This window comes from Anomalospiza imberbis, unplaced genomic scaffold, assembly GCF_031753505.1.
Source record: "Anomalospiza imberbis isolate Cuckoo-Finch-1a 21T00152 unplaced genomic scaffold, ASM3175350v1 scaffold_69, whole genome shotgun sequence".
Lineage (NCBI taxonomy): Eukaryota > Metazoa > Chordata > Aves > Passeriformes > Viduidae > Anomalospiza > Anomalospiza imberbis.
Window position 1 is genome coordinate 204,928 of NW_027100303.1, and position 18,092 is coordinate 223,019.

The 18,092-nt window shown below is 55.8% G+C and overlaps 1 protein-coding gene and 1 pseudogene across 1 annotated transcript; one reads left to right on the forward strand and one right to left on the reverse strand.

Annotated features, from left to right (window-relative positions):
• The window catches only part of LOC137467576 (uncharacterized), a 441,429-nt pseudogene that overhangs the window by 54,631 nt on the left and 368,706 nt on the right, over window positions 1-18,092 (forward strand).
• LOC137467587 (class II histocompatibility antigen, B-L beta chain-like) lies at window positions 15,456-17,617 on the reverse strand. Its single transcript, XM_068179066.1, is given in 6 exon segments — window positions 15,456-15,550; window positions 15,962-16,173; window positions 16,175-16,213; window positions 16,420-16,429; window positions 16,774-17,043; window positions 17,509-17,617. Coding segments are annotated over 6 exon segments (735 nt in total).

Consider the following 18,092-nt stretch of genomic DNA (forward strand, 5'->3'; position numbering starts at 1 on the left):
ATTTTTTGGGAAATATTTGGATTTTTTTGGGGGGGAATCTGCAAATTTTTTGGGGAATATTTTGATTTTTTTGGGTTTTTTTGGGGGGGAAATCTGTGAATCTTTGGGTAATATTTTCATTTTTTGGTTTTTTTTTTTGGTGGGGAAGGAAATATGAAAATTTTTGGGGGAATATTTTGATTTTCTTGGGGTTTCTTCGTGGGGGAATCTGCGAATTTTTTGTGGAATATTTTGATTTTTTGGGTTCTTTTTTGGGGGGGAAATCTGCGAATTTTTTGGGAAATATTTGGATTTTTTATTTTTTTTTCACCCACCAGCCAAGGCCTTGATCCGGGAGCACTCGAAGATTTTGGGGTCCCCCCAGGCTCGGGGCTCCTGGGGGGGTCCCAGGGGCCGTTGTTGTTGTTGGGGGGAGGGGCGACCTCCACGTTGTCCAGCTCGGCCACCATGGGGGGGGTCCCCAAAATTGGGGAGGGGTCCCACAACGAGCTCAGGGGGGGCCTGGAAGAGATTTTTTGGGGGGGGGGTTTGAGATTTTTGGGGGGTAGAGACCCCCCGAGTTCGTTTAGGGGGGCTGGGAGCTCCCAAAATTCAATGAGAACCCCCCCGAGACCCCCAAAATCCCCCCGAAACCGCCCAAAATCCATTCCAGACCACCCTGAGACCCCCAAAATCCCCCCAAGAAGGCCCTAAAATTCTCTGAAACCCCAAAATCCATCGAGACCCCACATTGAGATCCCCAAAATCGCTCAAGACCCCCCAAAATTCGCTGACACCCCCAAAATCCCTCCTGAGACCGCCCAAAATTCTCTGAGACCCCAAAATCCATTGAGAGCCCGTCCAAGACCCACAAAATCCCCCCCGAAACCCCCCCAAAATTCTCTGAGAGCCCAAAATTCATGGAGAGCCCCACCCTGAGACCCCCAAAATGCATTCAGGACCCTCCCAAGACCCCCAAAATCCCTCCTGAGACCCCCCAAAATTCTCTGAGACCCTAAAATCCATGGAGAGCCCCACCCTGAGATCCCCAAAACCCCCCCAAGACCCCCCAAAATTTTCTGAGACCCCAAAATCCACTGAGAGACCCCCCAAGATCCCCAAAATCCTCCCCCGCGAGCCCCCAAAATCCCTCCTAAGACCACCCCAAAATTCTCTGAGACCCCAAAATCCATCAAGACCCCCACCCTGATGTCCCCAAAATTCTCTGAGACCCCAAAATCCATTGAGAGCCCTGCCCTGAGACCCCCAAAATCCATCCTGAACACCCCCAAAGAGCCCCTCCAAGACCCCCAAAATCCCTCCTGAGACCCCCCAAAATTCTCTGAGACCCCAAAATTCATGGAGAGCCCCACCCTGAGACCCACAAAATCCCTCCTGGGACCCCCCAAGATCCCCAAAATTCAATGAGACCCCTCCCCAAAATTCTCTGCGAATCCCAAAATCCATTGAGACCCCCTGAGACCCCCAAAAATCCTCCTGAGATCCCCAAAATCCCCTGAGGCCACCAAAATCCATTCAAGACCCCCTGAAAATTCTCCGAGACCCCAAAATCCCCCCAGGACCCCCCCCAAACTCCCCTCAAATTCCCCCAAACCCCCCGGACACCTCAAGACCTCCAGGACCTCCCTAAAGTCCCCGAAGACCCCCAAAACCCTCCCAGACCTTCCAAGACCCCCAAGGACCCACTAAACCCCCCAAAATCCCCTAAAATTTCCCCCAAATCCCCTAAAATCCCCCCCAATCCCCTAAAATTCCCCCCAAAATTCCCCCCAAATCCTCCCAAAATTCCCCCCAAATCCCCTAAAATATCCCCCAAAATTCCCCCCAAATCCTTCAAAATGCCCCCAAATCCCCTAAAATTCCCACAAAATCCCCCAAATCCCCTAAAACTCCCCCAATCCTCCCAAATTTCCCCCCAAATCCCCTAAAATTCCCCCCAAAACCCCTAAAATCCTCCCAAAATTCCCCCCAAATCCCCTAAAATATCCCCCAAAATTTCCCCCAAATCCTCCAAAATGCCCCCAAATCCCCTAAAATTCCCCCAAAATCCCCCAAATCCCCTAAAATTCCACCAAAACTCCCCCATTCCTCCCAAAATTCCCCCCAAATACCCTAAAATTCCCCCCAAATCCCCCCCCCCCCCCAGCACCGGGACAAGCCTCACCCCATAATTCCAAAAAAAAAAAAAAACATTCCCAAATCATTCCCGAAACGGGATGGGCATCGGGCAGCGTTATCCCGGAATTCCCGTTATCCCAGAATTTCTGTTATCCTGGAATTCCCGTTATCCCAAATTTTCCATTATCCTGGAATTTATGTTATCCCAAATTTTTCATTATCCTGGAATTTATGATATCCCAAATTTCCCATTATCCCAAAATTCCCATTATCCTGGAATTTCTGTTATCCCAGAATTTCTGTTATCCCGGAATTCCCGTTATCCCAAATTTCCCATTATCCTGGAATTTATGTTATCCTGGAATTCCTGTTATCCCAAAATTCACATTATCCTGGAATTCCTGTTATCCCACTTTTTGTCACTGTTATCCCAAAATACCCATTATCCCAAAATTCCCTTTATCCTGGAATTTCTGTTATCCCAAAATTCCCATTATCCCAAAATTCCCATTATCCTGGAATTTATGTTATCCCACTTTTTGTCACTGCTATCCCAAAATTCCCCTTATCCCAAAATTCCCATTATCCTGCAATTTATGTTATCCTAGTTTTTGTCACTGCTATCCCAAAATTCCCATTATCCTGGAATTTATGTTATCCCACTTTTTGTCACTGCTATCCCAAAATTCCCCTTATCCCAAAATTCCCATTATCCTGGAATTTATGTTGTCCCAGTTTTTGTCACTGTTATCCCAAAATTCCCCTTTTCCCAAAATTCCCATTATCCTGGAATTTATGTTATCCCAGTTTTTGTCACTGTTATCCCAAAATTCCCCTTATCCCAAAATTCCCATTATCCTGGAATTTATGTTATCCAAAAATTCCCATTATCCCGGAATTCCTGTTATCCCAGTTTTTCTCACTGTTATCCCAAAATTCCCATTATCCTGGAATTCCCGGTATCCCAACATTCCCAATTTTCCCATTATCCCCACGATCCCAGTTACCCTGGTTTGTGTCCCCACTATCCCAAAATTCCCAACGGTATTCCTGTTATGCCAGAATTTCCATTCTGATATTCCCAATTTTCCCACTATCCCAAAATTCCCATTATCCCAAAATTCCCATTATCCCAGTACTCCCATCATCCCAGTTCCCCCTTATCCCAGTTCCCCATTATCCCAGTTATCCCAGTCCCACATTATCCCTCTCTCCCAGTTATCCCAGTACTCCCATTATCCCAGTTATCCCACTTCCCCATTATCCCACTCTCCCAGTTATCCCAGTACTCCCATTATCCCAGTTCCCCATTATCCCAGTTATCCCAGTTCCCCATTATCCCAGTTATCCCAGTTCCCCTAACCCACTCTCCCATTTATCCCAGTACTCCCATTATCCCAATTCCCCATTATCCCAGTTCCCCCCATTATCCCAATTCCCCAGTTATCCCAGTTCCCCCATTATACCAGTTCCCCATTATCTCAGTTCCCCCCATTATCCCAGTTCCCCATTATCCCAGTTATCCCAGTTCCCCCAATTATCCCAGTTCCCCATTATCCCACTCTCCCAGTTACCCCAGTTTCTCCCCCATTTTCCCAGTTTCCCCATTATCCCGTGCTCTCCAGTTATCCCAATTTCTCCCCCATTTTCCCAGTTTCCCCATCATCCCGTGCTCCCCAGTTATCCCAGTTCCCCATGATGCCTGAGAGACTGGAGAGATTATATGGAACTGGGATAAAACAGGGAATGGGATCAAATAGGGACGGGGATCCTATGGAATGGGATAAACTGGACTGGGATAAACTGGACTGGGATTATATGGAACTGGGATAAAACAGGGAATGGGATCAAATATGGACTGGAATCCTATGGACTGGGATAAACTGGACTGGGGTTATATGGAACTGGGATAAAACAGGGAATGGGATCAAATAGGGCCTGGGACCCTATGGACTGGGATAAACTGGACTGGGATAGCCCAGACTGGGATCCTATGGACCTGAATACTATGGACTGGGATAACCTGGACTGGGATTATATGGAACTGGGATCCTATGGACTGGGATAAACTGGACTGGGACTATATGGAACTGGGATAAAACAGGGAATGGGATCGAATAGGGCCTGGGACCCTATGGACTGGGATAAACTGGACTGGGATAGCCCAGACTGGGATCCTATGAACTGGGATAATCTGGACTGGGATAGCCCGGACTGGGATCCTATAGACCTGAATCCTATGGACTGGGATAAACTGGACTGGGATTATATGGAACTGGGATCCTATGGACTGGGATAAAACAGGGACTGGGACCCTGTGGAATGCGATCCTATGGACTGGGACCACCCAGACTGGGATAACATGGACTGGGATCCTACAGACTGGGACTGCACAGAGTGGGACTGCACAGACTGGGACCACATGGATCAGGACCATAGAGACTGGGATAAACAGGACTGGGATGATATGGAATGGGATCCTACAGACACGGAGCATACAAATCCCAGTACAAACTGGGGTCGCATGGAAGAGGAGGGGTGAAGAAGGAGAGCGAGTAGGGCTGGAAACAGGAGAAGGAGATGGGGAAAGGGAGGGGGAAGAGGAGGAGAAGGAGGAGGGATGGAAGGGGAGGGATGAAGGAGGACAGGGAGGAGGGGATAGCACACAGGAGGAGGAGGAGGAGGAGCGATGGAAGAGGAGAGATGAAGGAGGAGAAGGCGAGGGGGGGTTAGGGAGAAGGAGAAGGGGGGAAGGAAGAGGAGAATCAGGCGGGGTTAGGGAAGAGGAGGAGGGGGGGAGAAGAGGAGGGAGGGAAGGGCAGGGATGAAGGAGGAGAAGGAGGGGGGCTTAGGGAGGAAGAAAAGGGGGGAAGGAAGAGGAGGGGCGGGAGGAAGAGGAAGAGGAGGGACAAAGGCGGATCAAGGACAGCAGGAGGAAACACGCGGTCGAGCCCTCCCTGAATTCGTAGCCCCCAGCTGTGGGATCATCCCGCAGGTGAGCGGGGAGGGGGAGCTCGGCCCAGATATCCTGGGGGGTGCCTGGGTCGGGTTGTTTTGGGGGGATGTTTGGAGAATGAAGAACTGCAAAGCCGAGCGGAAAAGGTCCCTTGGGGGGACACTGGGGGTCCCGGTGGCGGCTGCCGGCAGAGGCAGCCTGGAGGAGCAGAGCCCTGTGTCCCCCAGGAGCCCAAAGTGGGGAGCCCAGAGAGGGGGGAGCGCTGCCATCGGCGGGACCCTCAAGAGCCTGGAGAGGGGCAGGGGGGACTCCTTGGAGCCCCTGCAGCCCCAAGCAGAGAGGAAGGGGAGAAGGGAGCCCGGGAGCCCAAAAAGCCCCGGCAGCCCTAAATGGGGAGAGCCAAGAGGGGGGAGCTTTTGGGATTGCTGGGACTCCCAACAGCCTGGGGAGGGCGGGCAGCGAGGAGAAGGGGGACCCCCAATCCAAGCGTGACCTCCAGCAGCTGGGACGGGGGGGAGCCCCAAACAGCAAAGGGGAGGGAGCAGGGATGGGGAACTCCTGGGAGGCTTTTTCAGGGCTGAATCTTGGTGTTTGAGAGGTTTCTATGGAGCCCAGGTGGCCAGGGACTTCTAGAGATGGATTTGGGCAGAGGGACCTTCAGACTCAAGGTGCTTATCCCTTGTTTTCCCCAGACCAGGATTTCCCATTCCCAGCCCCTGGGAGGCGGTGAGGAAGAGGAAGACCCTGTCCTTGTCCTTGCTCCCCCAGAGCAGGAGCTGAGGATGGAGAGCAGGGAGGACAAATCCCTGCAGCAGAACCTCGTGGAAGAGGCTGATTTGAGCGGCTCCACGACACAGGAACCCAGCGGGAAGGAAAAGCCCTGGAGATGCCGCACGAGGACAGGCTGCAAACGCAGATCGCGGGGATCTGAGGAGGAAAGACCCACCCTGGGCCAGGGAGGCAGCCAGAGATTGAGCCGGAGCTCGGAGCTGGTGGTCCATGAGCAGCTCCATGATGGGGAGAAGCCCCACACGTGCTCAGAGTGTGGGAAGAGCTTCAGGCGGAGCTCCCACCTGATGAAGCACCAGAGGATCCACACTGGGGAGAGGCCCTACGAGTGTGGGGAGTGTGGGAAGAGCTTCAGACAGAGCTCCAGCCTGAACGTGCACCAGAGGATTCACACTGGGAAGAGGCCCTACGAGTGTTCCAAGTGTGGGAAGAGCTTCAGCCAGAGCTACAGCCTGATCAAGCACCAGAGGATCCACACTGGGAAGAGGCCCTACGAGTGTTCCAAGTGTGGGAAGAGGTTTCAGACCAGCTCCCATCTCCTCACGCACTATCTGGTTCACACAGAGGAGAGGCCCTTCTGCTGCCCTGACTGCGGGAAGGGATTCAGGCAGAAGTCCCACCTCATCAGACACCAGCGCATCCACACTGGGGAGAGGCCCTACGAGTGTCCCCAGTGTGGGAAGAGCTTCCCCAGCAGCTCTACCTTGACCAAACACCAACGGAGCCACCGGTAATGGAAGCGCTGCGAGTGCCCCAATGTGAGAAGAGCTAAACTCCATCCCCCACTGGAGGACCCACATTGGGCACAGCTCTGGTGACCCACATTCCCTGTGATCCACATTGGGAACACACCCAGCTGCTTCTCCTTTCCTATTGACCTTAATTTTTTTCTCTTCTCAATTTAACTGCACTCCAAAAGCCAAGAGGCATCGATCTTTCCCCTCAAAACCACTCACATGCCACTGAAAACCACTGAATTTTAACCCATAAAGGCTCAATCCCGCCTCAATTTGCTTGTTCCCACCTCAAAAATCTCAATCTTACCCAAAAGTCACTCGATTCCACAACCTCCAGAGTGAGATGGGGTTGGGAGGAGATTAGGAGAAGTGGGATCCCAGTTTGGAGCGGTGACATGGGGACTGTGTGGGGATGGGTGGCTGGGATGTATTTGATAGCAAATAAAACTTTCAGACTTACTGATTTCTTTGCCGTTCATTTTCAGTCCGTGGCAGTTCTGTCTGCAGAGCGCCGCCTCACAGAGTGTCCCCTCACAGTTCCCGCCCTTGGCCTGGCCCCGCCCCTTTCCCCTCACGGTTCCCGCCCTTGGCCTGGCCCCGCCCCTTTCCCCTCACGGTTCCCGCCCTTTCCCCGCCCCTTTCCCCTCACGGTTCCCGCCCTTTCCCCTCCCCTTTCCCCCTCACGGTTCCGCCCTTTCCCCGCCCCTTTTCCCTCACGGTTCGGCCTTCGGGAACGGGGGAGGAGGAGGAGGGAGGGAGGAAGAGGCGCAGCGGCAGCCGGGAGCGGCCGGAGGAGAGGAGAGAAGGAATCGCGGGGCCCTGGCGCTGCCAGAAGTCGCCGCAGCCCCGGGAGCATCGCCCCCCATCCCGCAGGTGCCCGGGGAGGGGGACCTCGGCCCAAATATCCCGGGGGGTGCCTGGGTTGGGGTTTTTTGGGGGGATGTTTGGAGCTGGCAGGGCTCCAAAGCCGAGCCGCAGCTGGCCCTCGGGGGACATCGGGGGGTCCCCGGGAGGTGTTTTTGGGTGGTCCCGGGGCCGGCAGTGGCTTCTCCCAGTACGAGCCCAGTTCGTTACAGTATGAGCCTGGTAACTTTCTCTCACTCCCTGCAGGATTCCAGTCTCTCCCAGTTTGATCCAAGCTTATCCCGACCTGCCCGGCTCCATACCCGCTCCTTCCGCGGGCTGCCAGGGCTGCGGGAACGGGGCACCGAGGGTGTCGCTGCTCCTGTTAAAGGAGGAGGAGGGAGGGAAGGGCAGGGCAGGGATGAAGGAGGAGGAAGAGGTGCAGCTGGAAGGAGGGAGGCGTGGGGAAAGCTGGATTCAAGGCTCTTCATTGACTTCTCATTGTCCTGCTCGGAGCTTTTGGAGTTTTGTGCCAGAAATCTCTCCCCTCCCCCACTCACCCACAGGGCTTTGGGGCGGTTTTCCCTTTTTGGGGGAAATCAAAGCGATGCACGGATGCTCCGAATTAGGGGGCAGGAGAAGTGGGGCTGCTGGGCTTCCCGCAGAGCCGGAGGCAGCGAAGGCGAAGGCGCAGGGCCGGGAAAGCCGTGTCGGGAGGTGCGGAGCAGTTTGTTGGTGCTGCAGATCGATGCCGGCCCGGGCCCGGGCCCGTTCCAGGGCTGTTCCTCATCTCCGGCTTTGCCCTCCCACAGCCCGGGGGGCCCTGAGAGCGCGGGGCGAGGCTGTGCCGTGTGCAGAGCCCGCCCCTCGCTGCCATTGGCCGCTGCTGCCGTCAGTCGCGGTTCTGGCGCGCTGATTGGTGAGAGCGGGGCGAAGCACGGCCCCGCTGGCGGCCTGAGGGCGGCCCTGGCTCGGCAGCGGCGCCATTGGCGGAGCGTCTGTGCGGGCCCGGGAGCGGCGGCAGCGGCCGGAGCGCGGGGAGGCGGCATTGGCGGAGCTCGGAGGCGGCCCCGGCGCAGGTGGGAGCCGCGCCGGGTTCTGCGGGGGCTCGGGGCTCGCTGCGGGCGGAGGGGGCGGCAGGGGGCTCCGGCGGCTTGGCGGTGCCGTGTCCGGCCCGTGCCGGCCCTGGGCTGAGGGCGCTGCGGGAGCGGCTGCCCGCGGTCTCCTTCCCGCCGCTGCTTGGGCAGGAGCCGCTGCCGGAGCAGCGCTGGCTCGTCCCGGTTGTTGTGGCTGGGACAGAGGTGGCTGCCCCGTGGCCGGGACCGTGCGGGGAAATTCCCGTCGCCGGAGGTTTCTGTGGCCAGAGGAGACCGAGGAGTCCTGTCAAAGTGACTCGATTGCTGAGCAGAGGGAGAGGCCGTGGGGCATTTGCCATGCGGTCTCTGCCTTTGTTGTAGCACGCTGCCTCCTTTGGATGCTCATTTTCCCGGCCGCATCTCCCTCTGCCTTTGCCCACTGGCTGAGGGACTTGGAAGGTTCAGACTTCCCGATCCGCCTGCTGCCTGTCCTCGTTCATATGCACCCCTCCTTGTGGATGACAGCCGATATTCATGGCTCTGTTTGCTCTTTGTTCTTCGGGAAGTTGAGGAGTTTAGCGGGACTTTGAGCAGCTGTCCGGGTCCATTTGTAACATTTGTCGGAACTGATGGTTTCTCCGTTACTTCCTCATCTCTAAGTCGCTGGCCCTATCTCCAGGCAGATTCACTCATTGACTCTGTTTTGTTCTTCCCGGGTCCTCTTTGGTTTTGGGATTATTCTCGGTGCCCTCATTCCCTGTCCTTTTGTAGCCGTTTCTGGATCAGGAGGCCTGGCTGCCACCTGCATCCCCTGGCTCAGCTGCTGGATGAGCTGCACTCCCAAGGTGTGGAGCATGGTAAAAAGATGAGAGTTGCTGTAGCACAGAAGAGGAGAAGCAGCATTCGTTTAACCCATGGTGTGCCAGGGAGCCACGAAACCGTGTCCCATTCCCATCCTTTCCATGTTTGGACCAATACATAAACTGCTCTCCTATTTCCTTTGTTATCTTTTTTCACTGCTTTTCCTTTGTTGTCTCTTTGCCAACAGCAGTTGGAATCATTTAGTTTTCCACAAACTCCGCCTTTTTCTGCTTACAGATTATATGATCCCATCCATGGTGAAATGTTGTGTTCCTCATTTCAGTGGGTTGGTCGGCAGGAAGGTCAGGAGCTGGAGGTGTCTGGTTGGTTCTTATTTCGAGGACAGCTTGTAATCTAATGATGCCATTGAAATGATAAATGGGTTCTGTGTCTCCTGATATGAATTGGTTCAGGTTCCCAGGGGCTGGTCTGTGGTGTTGTAGGATTTGTTGTGGTGGCCGTTCATCTTTTCCCCATTTTTGGGCGCTCCCTCCAGCCGGGGCTGCATCAATTGAACGCTTTTGTCTAATTACATCATCAAATACTTGAATTCCAACTGATTTCCCTGAACTTGTTATAGCAAAAACCCCAGTGCTCTGATACTCCCTGTATAGCATAGACAGTACCAGCACATGTTGGAGTGGGCACAGGGATGATCCCCCCTTATTTTAGTGAAGTTTTCACAGCATTCTCCATTTGCTGTTTCCCTTTGCAGCTTCACCCATTTCTGTTGCAGAGTCAGAGATCCTCACCATGGGCTCTGCCTTCAGCTGTGCAGATTCCATCTGTGCAGGCAGGCAGAGCTTGGGGTGAGGGGCAGAGGGAATCAGCCCAATTCCTGCCCCAGGCAAGAAGAGGCAGGTCCATTGTCCCCACTTTGCCCCAGCAGTGTTAATTTGCATTTCTAAAGCTCCTCTGCTGGCTGCCTGGAATGCAGCTTCTCTTCCAGAGCAGCCTTCAGCAGCCTCACTTGTGGCCCCACCAGAACCTGCTGCTTTTTTTTTCTTTCAAATCGTCTATTTAGTGTTTATGAGTCAAAGAGTCACCTTTAAATCTCTTCTCGTTTTCCAAATTGCAGCCTAAAGGTGAACGTCAAAAAACCCAGACCAAAACTTTGCCACCACTAAGAGCCATGCACAAACATACACAAAAAAATTCCAAGGCAATTAAGTTTTTTCTACTTCTCCTCGGAGTAAAAACTCATTCTCTCATCCCCGACCAAATCCTAATTGGCAATATAGAAGTAGGATTATTACAAAAAATACTCTACTGCTATAAACTTTGCACTGAAAGTGCAGGAAAAAGAAAAACTCCACTAATATATTTAGTGTTAGAGTCAAGGCATTCCTTGATTCTGGCCAGTGCTATAAGTGAAAAATGATCCAGCCAAATTAAAAAAATAAAAAGAATTTATTTTAGCAATAGAGATCTAACTTAGCCAGCCACAGGGAAAAGGACAGTGCCCAGCCCGGGATCGGCGCTGGGTGCAAGACACAGAAATCAGCCTCAGCAGAGGTTTCACTCTATGCCTCCACACCACCATCCTGGTACAAGCGATTTTTTATAGGGAAAATTTTGCCTGAGGCCAGGACTTCGGCATTCAGTCTTTTGTTTCATTTAAAGTCCCATAAGTTGATGAGATTTCTTTCTCGGCGACAATGTAGAGAAATTCAAAGTCTGGTGTAGTGGAAGCTCTTGATGAAATTTACGGGAACAGAGTATTTACATGTATCGGCCCGGGGGGATGATCCTGATGTCCATCTCGGGTCGTTCACGCGATGATCAGCGCCTGGGTGTCTCCATATCGCTTCAGATAAGGCCCATCTCCTGCGAGCCACATCTCCTTGCTTGTAAATGGTTTCAACACACACTTAGTTTTGCCGGAGAAGGGGGGGGGGGGCTTCTAATGCCAAGAGGCACATCCTAACAACTATTTAACATTATATATATATGAAGCAAGAAAATGGCGCGAATTATACCTGTTACATATAACACCAGGATGTGCAACAGAAATCATTCCATCCCCACATAGCCCGGGTGTGCAGAGAAAATCGTTCCATGACACGTGGGTTTAACTGGATTTTTCCCAAACTTGATACAGTCTGAACCAATCTAAATCCATTGGTTTAATGTTCTGCAGTTTCAAGTTGTGCAGTTTTTAGTATTTGGGTTCCTACTGGACCCGGATTTCTTGGCTTCTGCTGTTCTTTAGGTCGGAACTGCTGGATTTCCTTCTCAGCCTTTTCCAGAGCAGGTGTCTCCAGCTCTGCCAGGGGCAGGGTCTGGGGTAGGTGTTGGTTGCTGTTTGCTGCTGGGCGTTATCTTTGTGGGAATCTTTTGGGCCATTCCCAGTGTGTTGAGATGTTAAACTCATCTCCACTGAGTGGTGGAACATCCCTTAAAAAAACCTTTACCATTTCTTTCCCCGAGGCCAAGGCAAACCAAGGCTGAGTAGAGAAATAAAATGTTAGAAATGTTAAAGTCTATGACCTGGTGTATTTTCCATCAGTGCAATCCCAGGCAGGGCAGTGTGTGAGTGTGGCTGAGACCCAGAGTGGAATTGTGCCGTTGTCTTCGCCAGCAGCTGTGGCAGTGCAGGCCCAGAAAGCACTGAAGCTGCAGCAGTGGCAGCAAGGATTGGCCCCGGTGGCTGGAGATGCCCAAGGAGGGTGCCCAGGCAGAGGATTTGAGCAGAGGATGTGTGGGCAGGCCCAGGGGCTTGCCCCGCTGTGGAGCCCTGGCTGCTTCTGCGCTGCCTTCAGTGCAGGCTCCGTGGGGGCCTCCCATGCTCCTGCTGCAGGCGGGAAGTGCAAATCTCCGGGGCTTCAGAGCCCTGGAGCCCAGGCTGAGGGGTCCCCCCGTGCTCAGCTGTGCTGGGGGCTGTTTCTGGCCTCAGGGACACTTGGCATGGGCCACGCCACTTGGCCACCAGTGGTGCTGCTTTGGCCTCCTTAGGCAGGGCCCGATGTCCTGCTTGGATGTTGGGAACAGCAAAGTGCCAAGGCAGGCTCTGTGCCAGCCCAGCTTCGTGTGGGAGAGATTTCACAAGAGACAGGACTCTGGCCACAGACTGCTTTAAATGTACATCCCTTATCCCCACCCTGCACTGGGTGGAGAATTACCAGGGTAAGGAATTCCCAAGATCAATTGCAAGGGAGAGAATTGAATATCTGCCCTGGGTCTGGCTCTTCTTCTTGCCAAAGCCAACGGCAAAAGCCGTACCCATGGCATCTTGGTTTACAGCCCTGACTCCTTCCCAGGGGCTGTTTGGGTGGGCTCTCCCCTGGCCAGGAGGGCAATGCCTCTGCCAGGTGCTTGTGGCCGACCCCGTCCCCTGGGTGCTGGGGCCCCCTTGGGCCCTGGGGTTGATCCCAGAGGGGCTGTAGGAGCTGTGCCATGGCCTTTGCCTTCAGCTTGGCCTTTTGCTCATCCCTTCTTGCATTCAGCTGCTGTGCCTTTGTGCCCAAGTGCTCCAGGGCCTTCTTCTGCCACTCCTGCAGCTGCGCTCACTGCCTGTGGGTGTTCATCCTCTGAGAGCTGCTGAGCTTTGTGCAAAATCGTTCCTTTCTCCAGCGACCCAAAGCAAATGCTTAATAGAAAATCCTGATCCTTCCATGTACAATCTGCAGCTCCCAGCGTTCCCCACGTGGAACCCACCTGTGACCCCCTCGGCCCCATCGCCCCCGCGAGGGGAATTTGGGGAGGTGGGAGTGGGGCAGCGCCAAGGCCGGGCCCCCCCGCGCTGTCCTGGCGGGAGCGGCTGCAGTGGGGACCGAGTGCGGGCGGAAGCGGCCGAGAGCCCAGCGCTGCCCCAGCCCGACCTGCCCCAGCTCCATCCCTGCCCCTGCGCTGGGATGCTGTGGGTTTGGGGGAAGAGGGAGCCGGCAGTGGGTGCTGGGCCTGGGGGCAGGAGGAGAAGGGAAGGAGAAGCACGGTTGAGGAACAAAATGGTCAAAGGATGGATGTGGCAGAAGGTGGGATTGTGCAGGAGAAGGAGGAATAGCAGGAGGAAGAGGAGTGTGAGGAAGAGCAGAGACACAGGAGGAGGAGGAGCAGAAACAGGAAGCAGCACAAGGTTCCACCCCTCCCTGTATCTGCAGCCTCCCCCCAGCCCCAGGAGCGCTGCTCCCCCCACATGCAGCAGGTGACTGTGCAGGGGGATCCAGGATTTTCACGGGGTGAATCTTGGTGTTTCTGAGCATTCTTGGGCTAAATGTTGGTGCTTTGGTTTTATGTGGCAGCTGAATCTTTATCTTTTGCAGGAGGTTTTTGCTGAATTATGAGGTTTGGGGTGTTTTTGATCTGTGTCTTGAAGTTTGCAGGATTTTTGGGCTGAATTTTGGTGTTTTGGAGGTTCTTACGTACAAAAACTTACCAATGACTTCCTGAGATGAACTTGGGCAGGGAGGAACTTCCAGTCCAAGGTGCTCTCCTCTTGTTTTTTCCCCAAACCAGGAGTTTTCATTCCCGTGGCGTGGCTGGATGCAGGAGGAGGAAAAGCCCCGGAGATCCTGCAGGAGGAGGGGCTGCAAACCCAGCCCAGGGAGCTGCGGGGAGGAAGGAGCCCCTCTGAGCCAGGAAGGTGGCCGGAGATCCAGGCGGAGCTCAGAGCTGGAGAAAAAGCCACATGGCAGGGAGAAGCCCCACAAGTGCTTGGAATGTGGACAGGGTTTCAGGTTCAGCTCCAAGCTTATTGAGCACCAGAGGATCCACACTGGGGAAAAGCCCTACGATTGTGGGGAGTGTGGGAAGAGGTTCAGAAGAAGCTCAGCCCTGATCCAGCACCAGGTGGTCCACACTGGGGAACGGCCCTACAAGTGTGGGGAGTGTGGGCAGGGATTCAGGCACAGCTCCACCCTGATCCGGCACCAGGTGATCCACACTGGGGAACGGCCCTACACCTGCTTGGAATGTGGGAAGAGCTTTGGGTGGAGATCTGCCCTGAGAAGACACCAGCGCATCCACACTGGGGAGAGGCCCTATGAGTGTCCCCAGTGTGGGAAGAGGTTTCACACCAGCTCCGATCTCCTCAGACATGAGCGGATTCACACAGAGGAGAGGCCCTTCCGCTGCCCCGACTGCAGGAACGGCTTCAAGCAAAACTCCCACCTCACCGTGCACTGGCGCATCCACACCGGGGAGAGGCCCTATGAGTGTGGGGAGTGTGGGAAGCGCTTCTCACAGAGCTCAACCTTGACCAAACACCAACGGAGGCACCACTCACGCTGTGAGTGCCCCGAGTGAGGGCAGAGCTTCATGCTCTTCTCCAGCTCCATCCCCCATGGGAGGATCCAGGCTGGATGATCCCCAGTGACCCCCGTTGGGCAGAGCCCTGGTGCCCCCAAATGGGGAATAAAACAGAGAGGAAAACAATGGAGCTGATAAAGGGGCCGATATCTGAGGCCTGACTGAGCAGAAACTGTGGGAGACACAGACACAGTTTAAGTCTCCCTGGGCAAGAAGTGACCAAGCAACCTGTTGTGAGACTTTGTGATAAGATAATGTTCCCAGGTGCCGTGATGTCATGAAGAATGTGTAACCAATGGGAAATTGTTAGCAAACATCGAGCCCTATCTGAGCACCACACAAGTAAAACCCTGTATAAACCCCTGGTACCCTCAATGAAATTGGCTTCTGGTCTAAACTCGGCTGTCCCCGTCTCTCCATCGTGGATAAGCCCTGTTGTGGGTGATCCCCGTTGGGTGGGGGGAAGGTGTTGGAGGGATTTCTTTCCCTTCTGCTTGTGCTGCTGTGTTTGGTTGGTAATAAATTCCCTCCGTGTGCCCAGGCTGAGTACCCCCAAGTCCCTCCCCACTGCCCCCCATAAACTGGACTGGGTTTAACTGGGAAGCTTTACTGGGAAGACTGGGAGCAGGCGGGCAGGGGCAGAGTGACAGCAGGGTTGGGGAGGACACACGACCCCCCCAAAAATCAGCGTGGGGATGAAGCGGGGGGTCCCGGCCGGGCCCGAGACCACGGGGAGGGTCTGCAGCCAGCGGCGGCTCAGAAGCTCTGTGGGCAGAGAAAAGGGGGTGACACCGGGCTGGGGGCCCCGGGGAAGGAGCACACACGCTCCTAGAAGCTGAGCCCCAGCGCCAGGAAGACGAAGCCCAACTTGGAGCCCCCGATCCCTGCCAGCATCTTGCTGCGGGCGGCATCCAGTGGCATCTCTGGGGGGTCTGCAGGGGTAAGGACCTCCCAAAACCTCTCAGAGACACCCCAAACCCTCTCCCAGTCCCTTCCCAGCCTCACCAGGACTCACCCTGAACCCTCCTAGTCTCTTCCCAGCACAACCAACCTCATCCCAACCTCTGCTTTTCCATCCCCAATCTCCTTCCAGCTCCTCTAGACTCACTCCAATCCTTCCCAGTCACACCCAGCACCTCCAAACTCCCTCCCAGTGTCCAGCAGGACCGCCAGAACCCCATCCCACCCTCCCCAGCATCCTTGAAATCACTTCTCAGCCCTTCCACACCTCCAAGCCCCTCTCCCAGCTGAAACCAGGCTGTCTCCAACTCCCTCCCAGTTGCTCCCAGCACATCCCAGTGGCTCTGGCAGCGCCCCCAATTCCTCCCCTGTACCCCAGTGCCGGCTCAGGGGGTGCTCCAGGCTGATGTGCTCCACCTGCCAGCTGCAGGTGAGCCCGTGCCAGGGGGATGTTTCCAGTAACACCAGGAGCAGGTAGGTCCAGTCCTTGTTGGGGACCATGTCGGTGGCCACCACAGAGAGCTCCTGCTGGCCCTGGAACCACCTCAGCTGGGTGTGGGCAGGGTAGAAATCCATCACGGAGCAGCCCCGGCTGGGAGCTCGAGGGCACCAGCGAGATGGATACGCTGGGGGACATTGGGAGAGAGCGGGAACAGACTGGGATCAGCTGGGGGGAACTGGGAGAGAGAGGGGAGGGGTGGGGTGGCCTTGGGAGGGACTGGGAATGGACTGGGAAGGACTGCGGAGGCACTCGGAGAGATGGGAGGGGATGGGGGGCACTGGGAGGGAGGATGGAGGTCTAGGAGTGAACTGGGAATGGACTGGGAGGGACTGGGGCGGCACTGGGAGGAACTGGGAACGAAGCGCGCGGCACTGGGAGGCCGAGTCCAGTGCGGGGCACTCGGCGCTGCGGGTCTGCCTGGCAACTGATGAGTCATCAGAGACACGCGCTCTGATTGGCTGAGAGGCGGCAGCACCACGCTAGGCTGAGATGGACAGCCGGGAGGCACTGGGAGAGACTGGGATGGACTGGGAGAGCCACGGGGGTCAGTGGCAGGGACACAAGGTCTCGGGGATGGGCACAAGGAGGGCTGAGGGCTCTGGGCCGATTCCAGGGAGGTTTTGAGGGGCTCCAGGGTCATTGCCAGGGCAGGGCCCGAGGGGACACGCTCTGCCCCGCGCTCACCTCGGCGCTCCGTGAGGAACGGGCTGAGATACTCGTGGTTGTACCGGCACAGCCAGTCCGCCGCAGCCTTTTTTTGCTCCATAACGTCTGGGTCGCTGTTCCAATATCTGGCTGCTGCCTCCCCATAGGGGGTGAACCCCAAAAAGTGCTCCACGTCGCAGTCGAACATCGCGTACTGCTCCCGATTGTAGATGAACCTGCTCAGGTACCTCACCTTCTCCGTGCCGTTCATGAAGTGACACTCGGACTTTCCCACGTACTGGAACACCCCTGTGTGTGCAGGACACAGGTCCGGGGGTGCCCCCCCAGCAGCCCCAGAGCTCCGGGATCCATCCCGGATCCCCACTCTGAACCCCCTGTGCCCCAGAGCCGCCATGGACCCCTCCTGCCCCCACTGCCACTTCCTCTTTTCCACCCTTCCCCCATTTGCCCTTCCACATCCTCTCCCCTCCGACTTTCAGCCTCTCCCCAGATGAGTTTTGGGGTCCCATTTACTCCTTTTCCTCTTTCCCAACCTTTTAAACACAATTTCCCAAAAGCCCAGCCCCCCTTCCCGCTCAGTTTTGGGGTCCTACCCTCCCCTTTTCCCCACTTTCCCACCCTCTCCCGACCCTTCCTCACCTGCCCCCAATCCTCAGCCCCTCCCGCTCTTCCTTTCGGGGTCCCCTCCTCCTCCTGCCCCTGCAATTTCGGGCTCCCACCGCCCCCTTTTCCCCATTCTCCCCCCTGTCCCACCGTCTCCCCCCCCCCCCCGCTCTCCCGAGAGCTCCGCGCCCGCAGCCGGGGGGGCTCCCAGCACCACCAGTGCCACCAGTACGGCCCCAGCTGCCGCCACTCGCCCCATGGCCAGCGCCGCCCAGGGAGCACCAGCCCCAGAGCGGCCGCGCTGCGCTGGCAGCACCAGTCCGGAGCAGCGCGGGCTCAGCAGCGCCGCGCGCTCTCATTGGCTCCGAGCACTTTTGGGCACCGATTGCCGAGGCTCTGCCACACAACCGATGACTCCTCAACTCCTCGCGCTCCCATTGGCTGCAGCGCGTTTTGGCTGCGTTCGGATTGGCTGAGCGGTTCCGGGACGCTGCAGCCCCGGCTGGGGCTTTTCCAGGCACGGGGAGCCTTGGGGCGCTGCGCAGCTGGGAGCTCAGCTGTGCCCAGAAATGTGTGCCCGGCTGCGCGGGGTCTCAGGGGTGCCCGTGGCGAGGGGTGACGCTGGCCCCATGCCAGGCACCCCCCAGAGCCGCTCTGTCCCTGCCCCCCGCAGCCGCACAGGGGCAGCAAATGGAACCGAGGGTTCCTGCCTGGGGACAAGGAGCGGGAGAGAT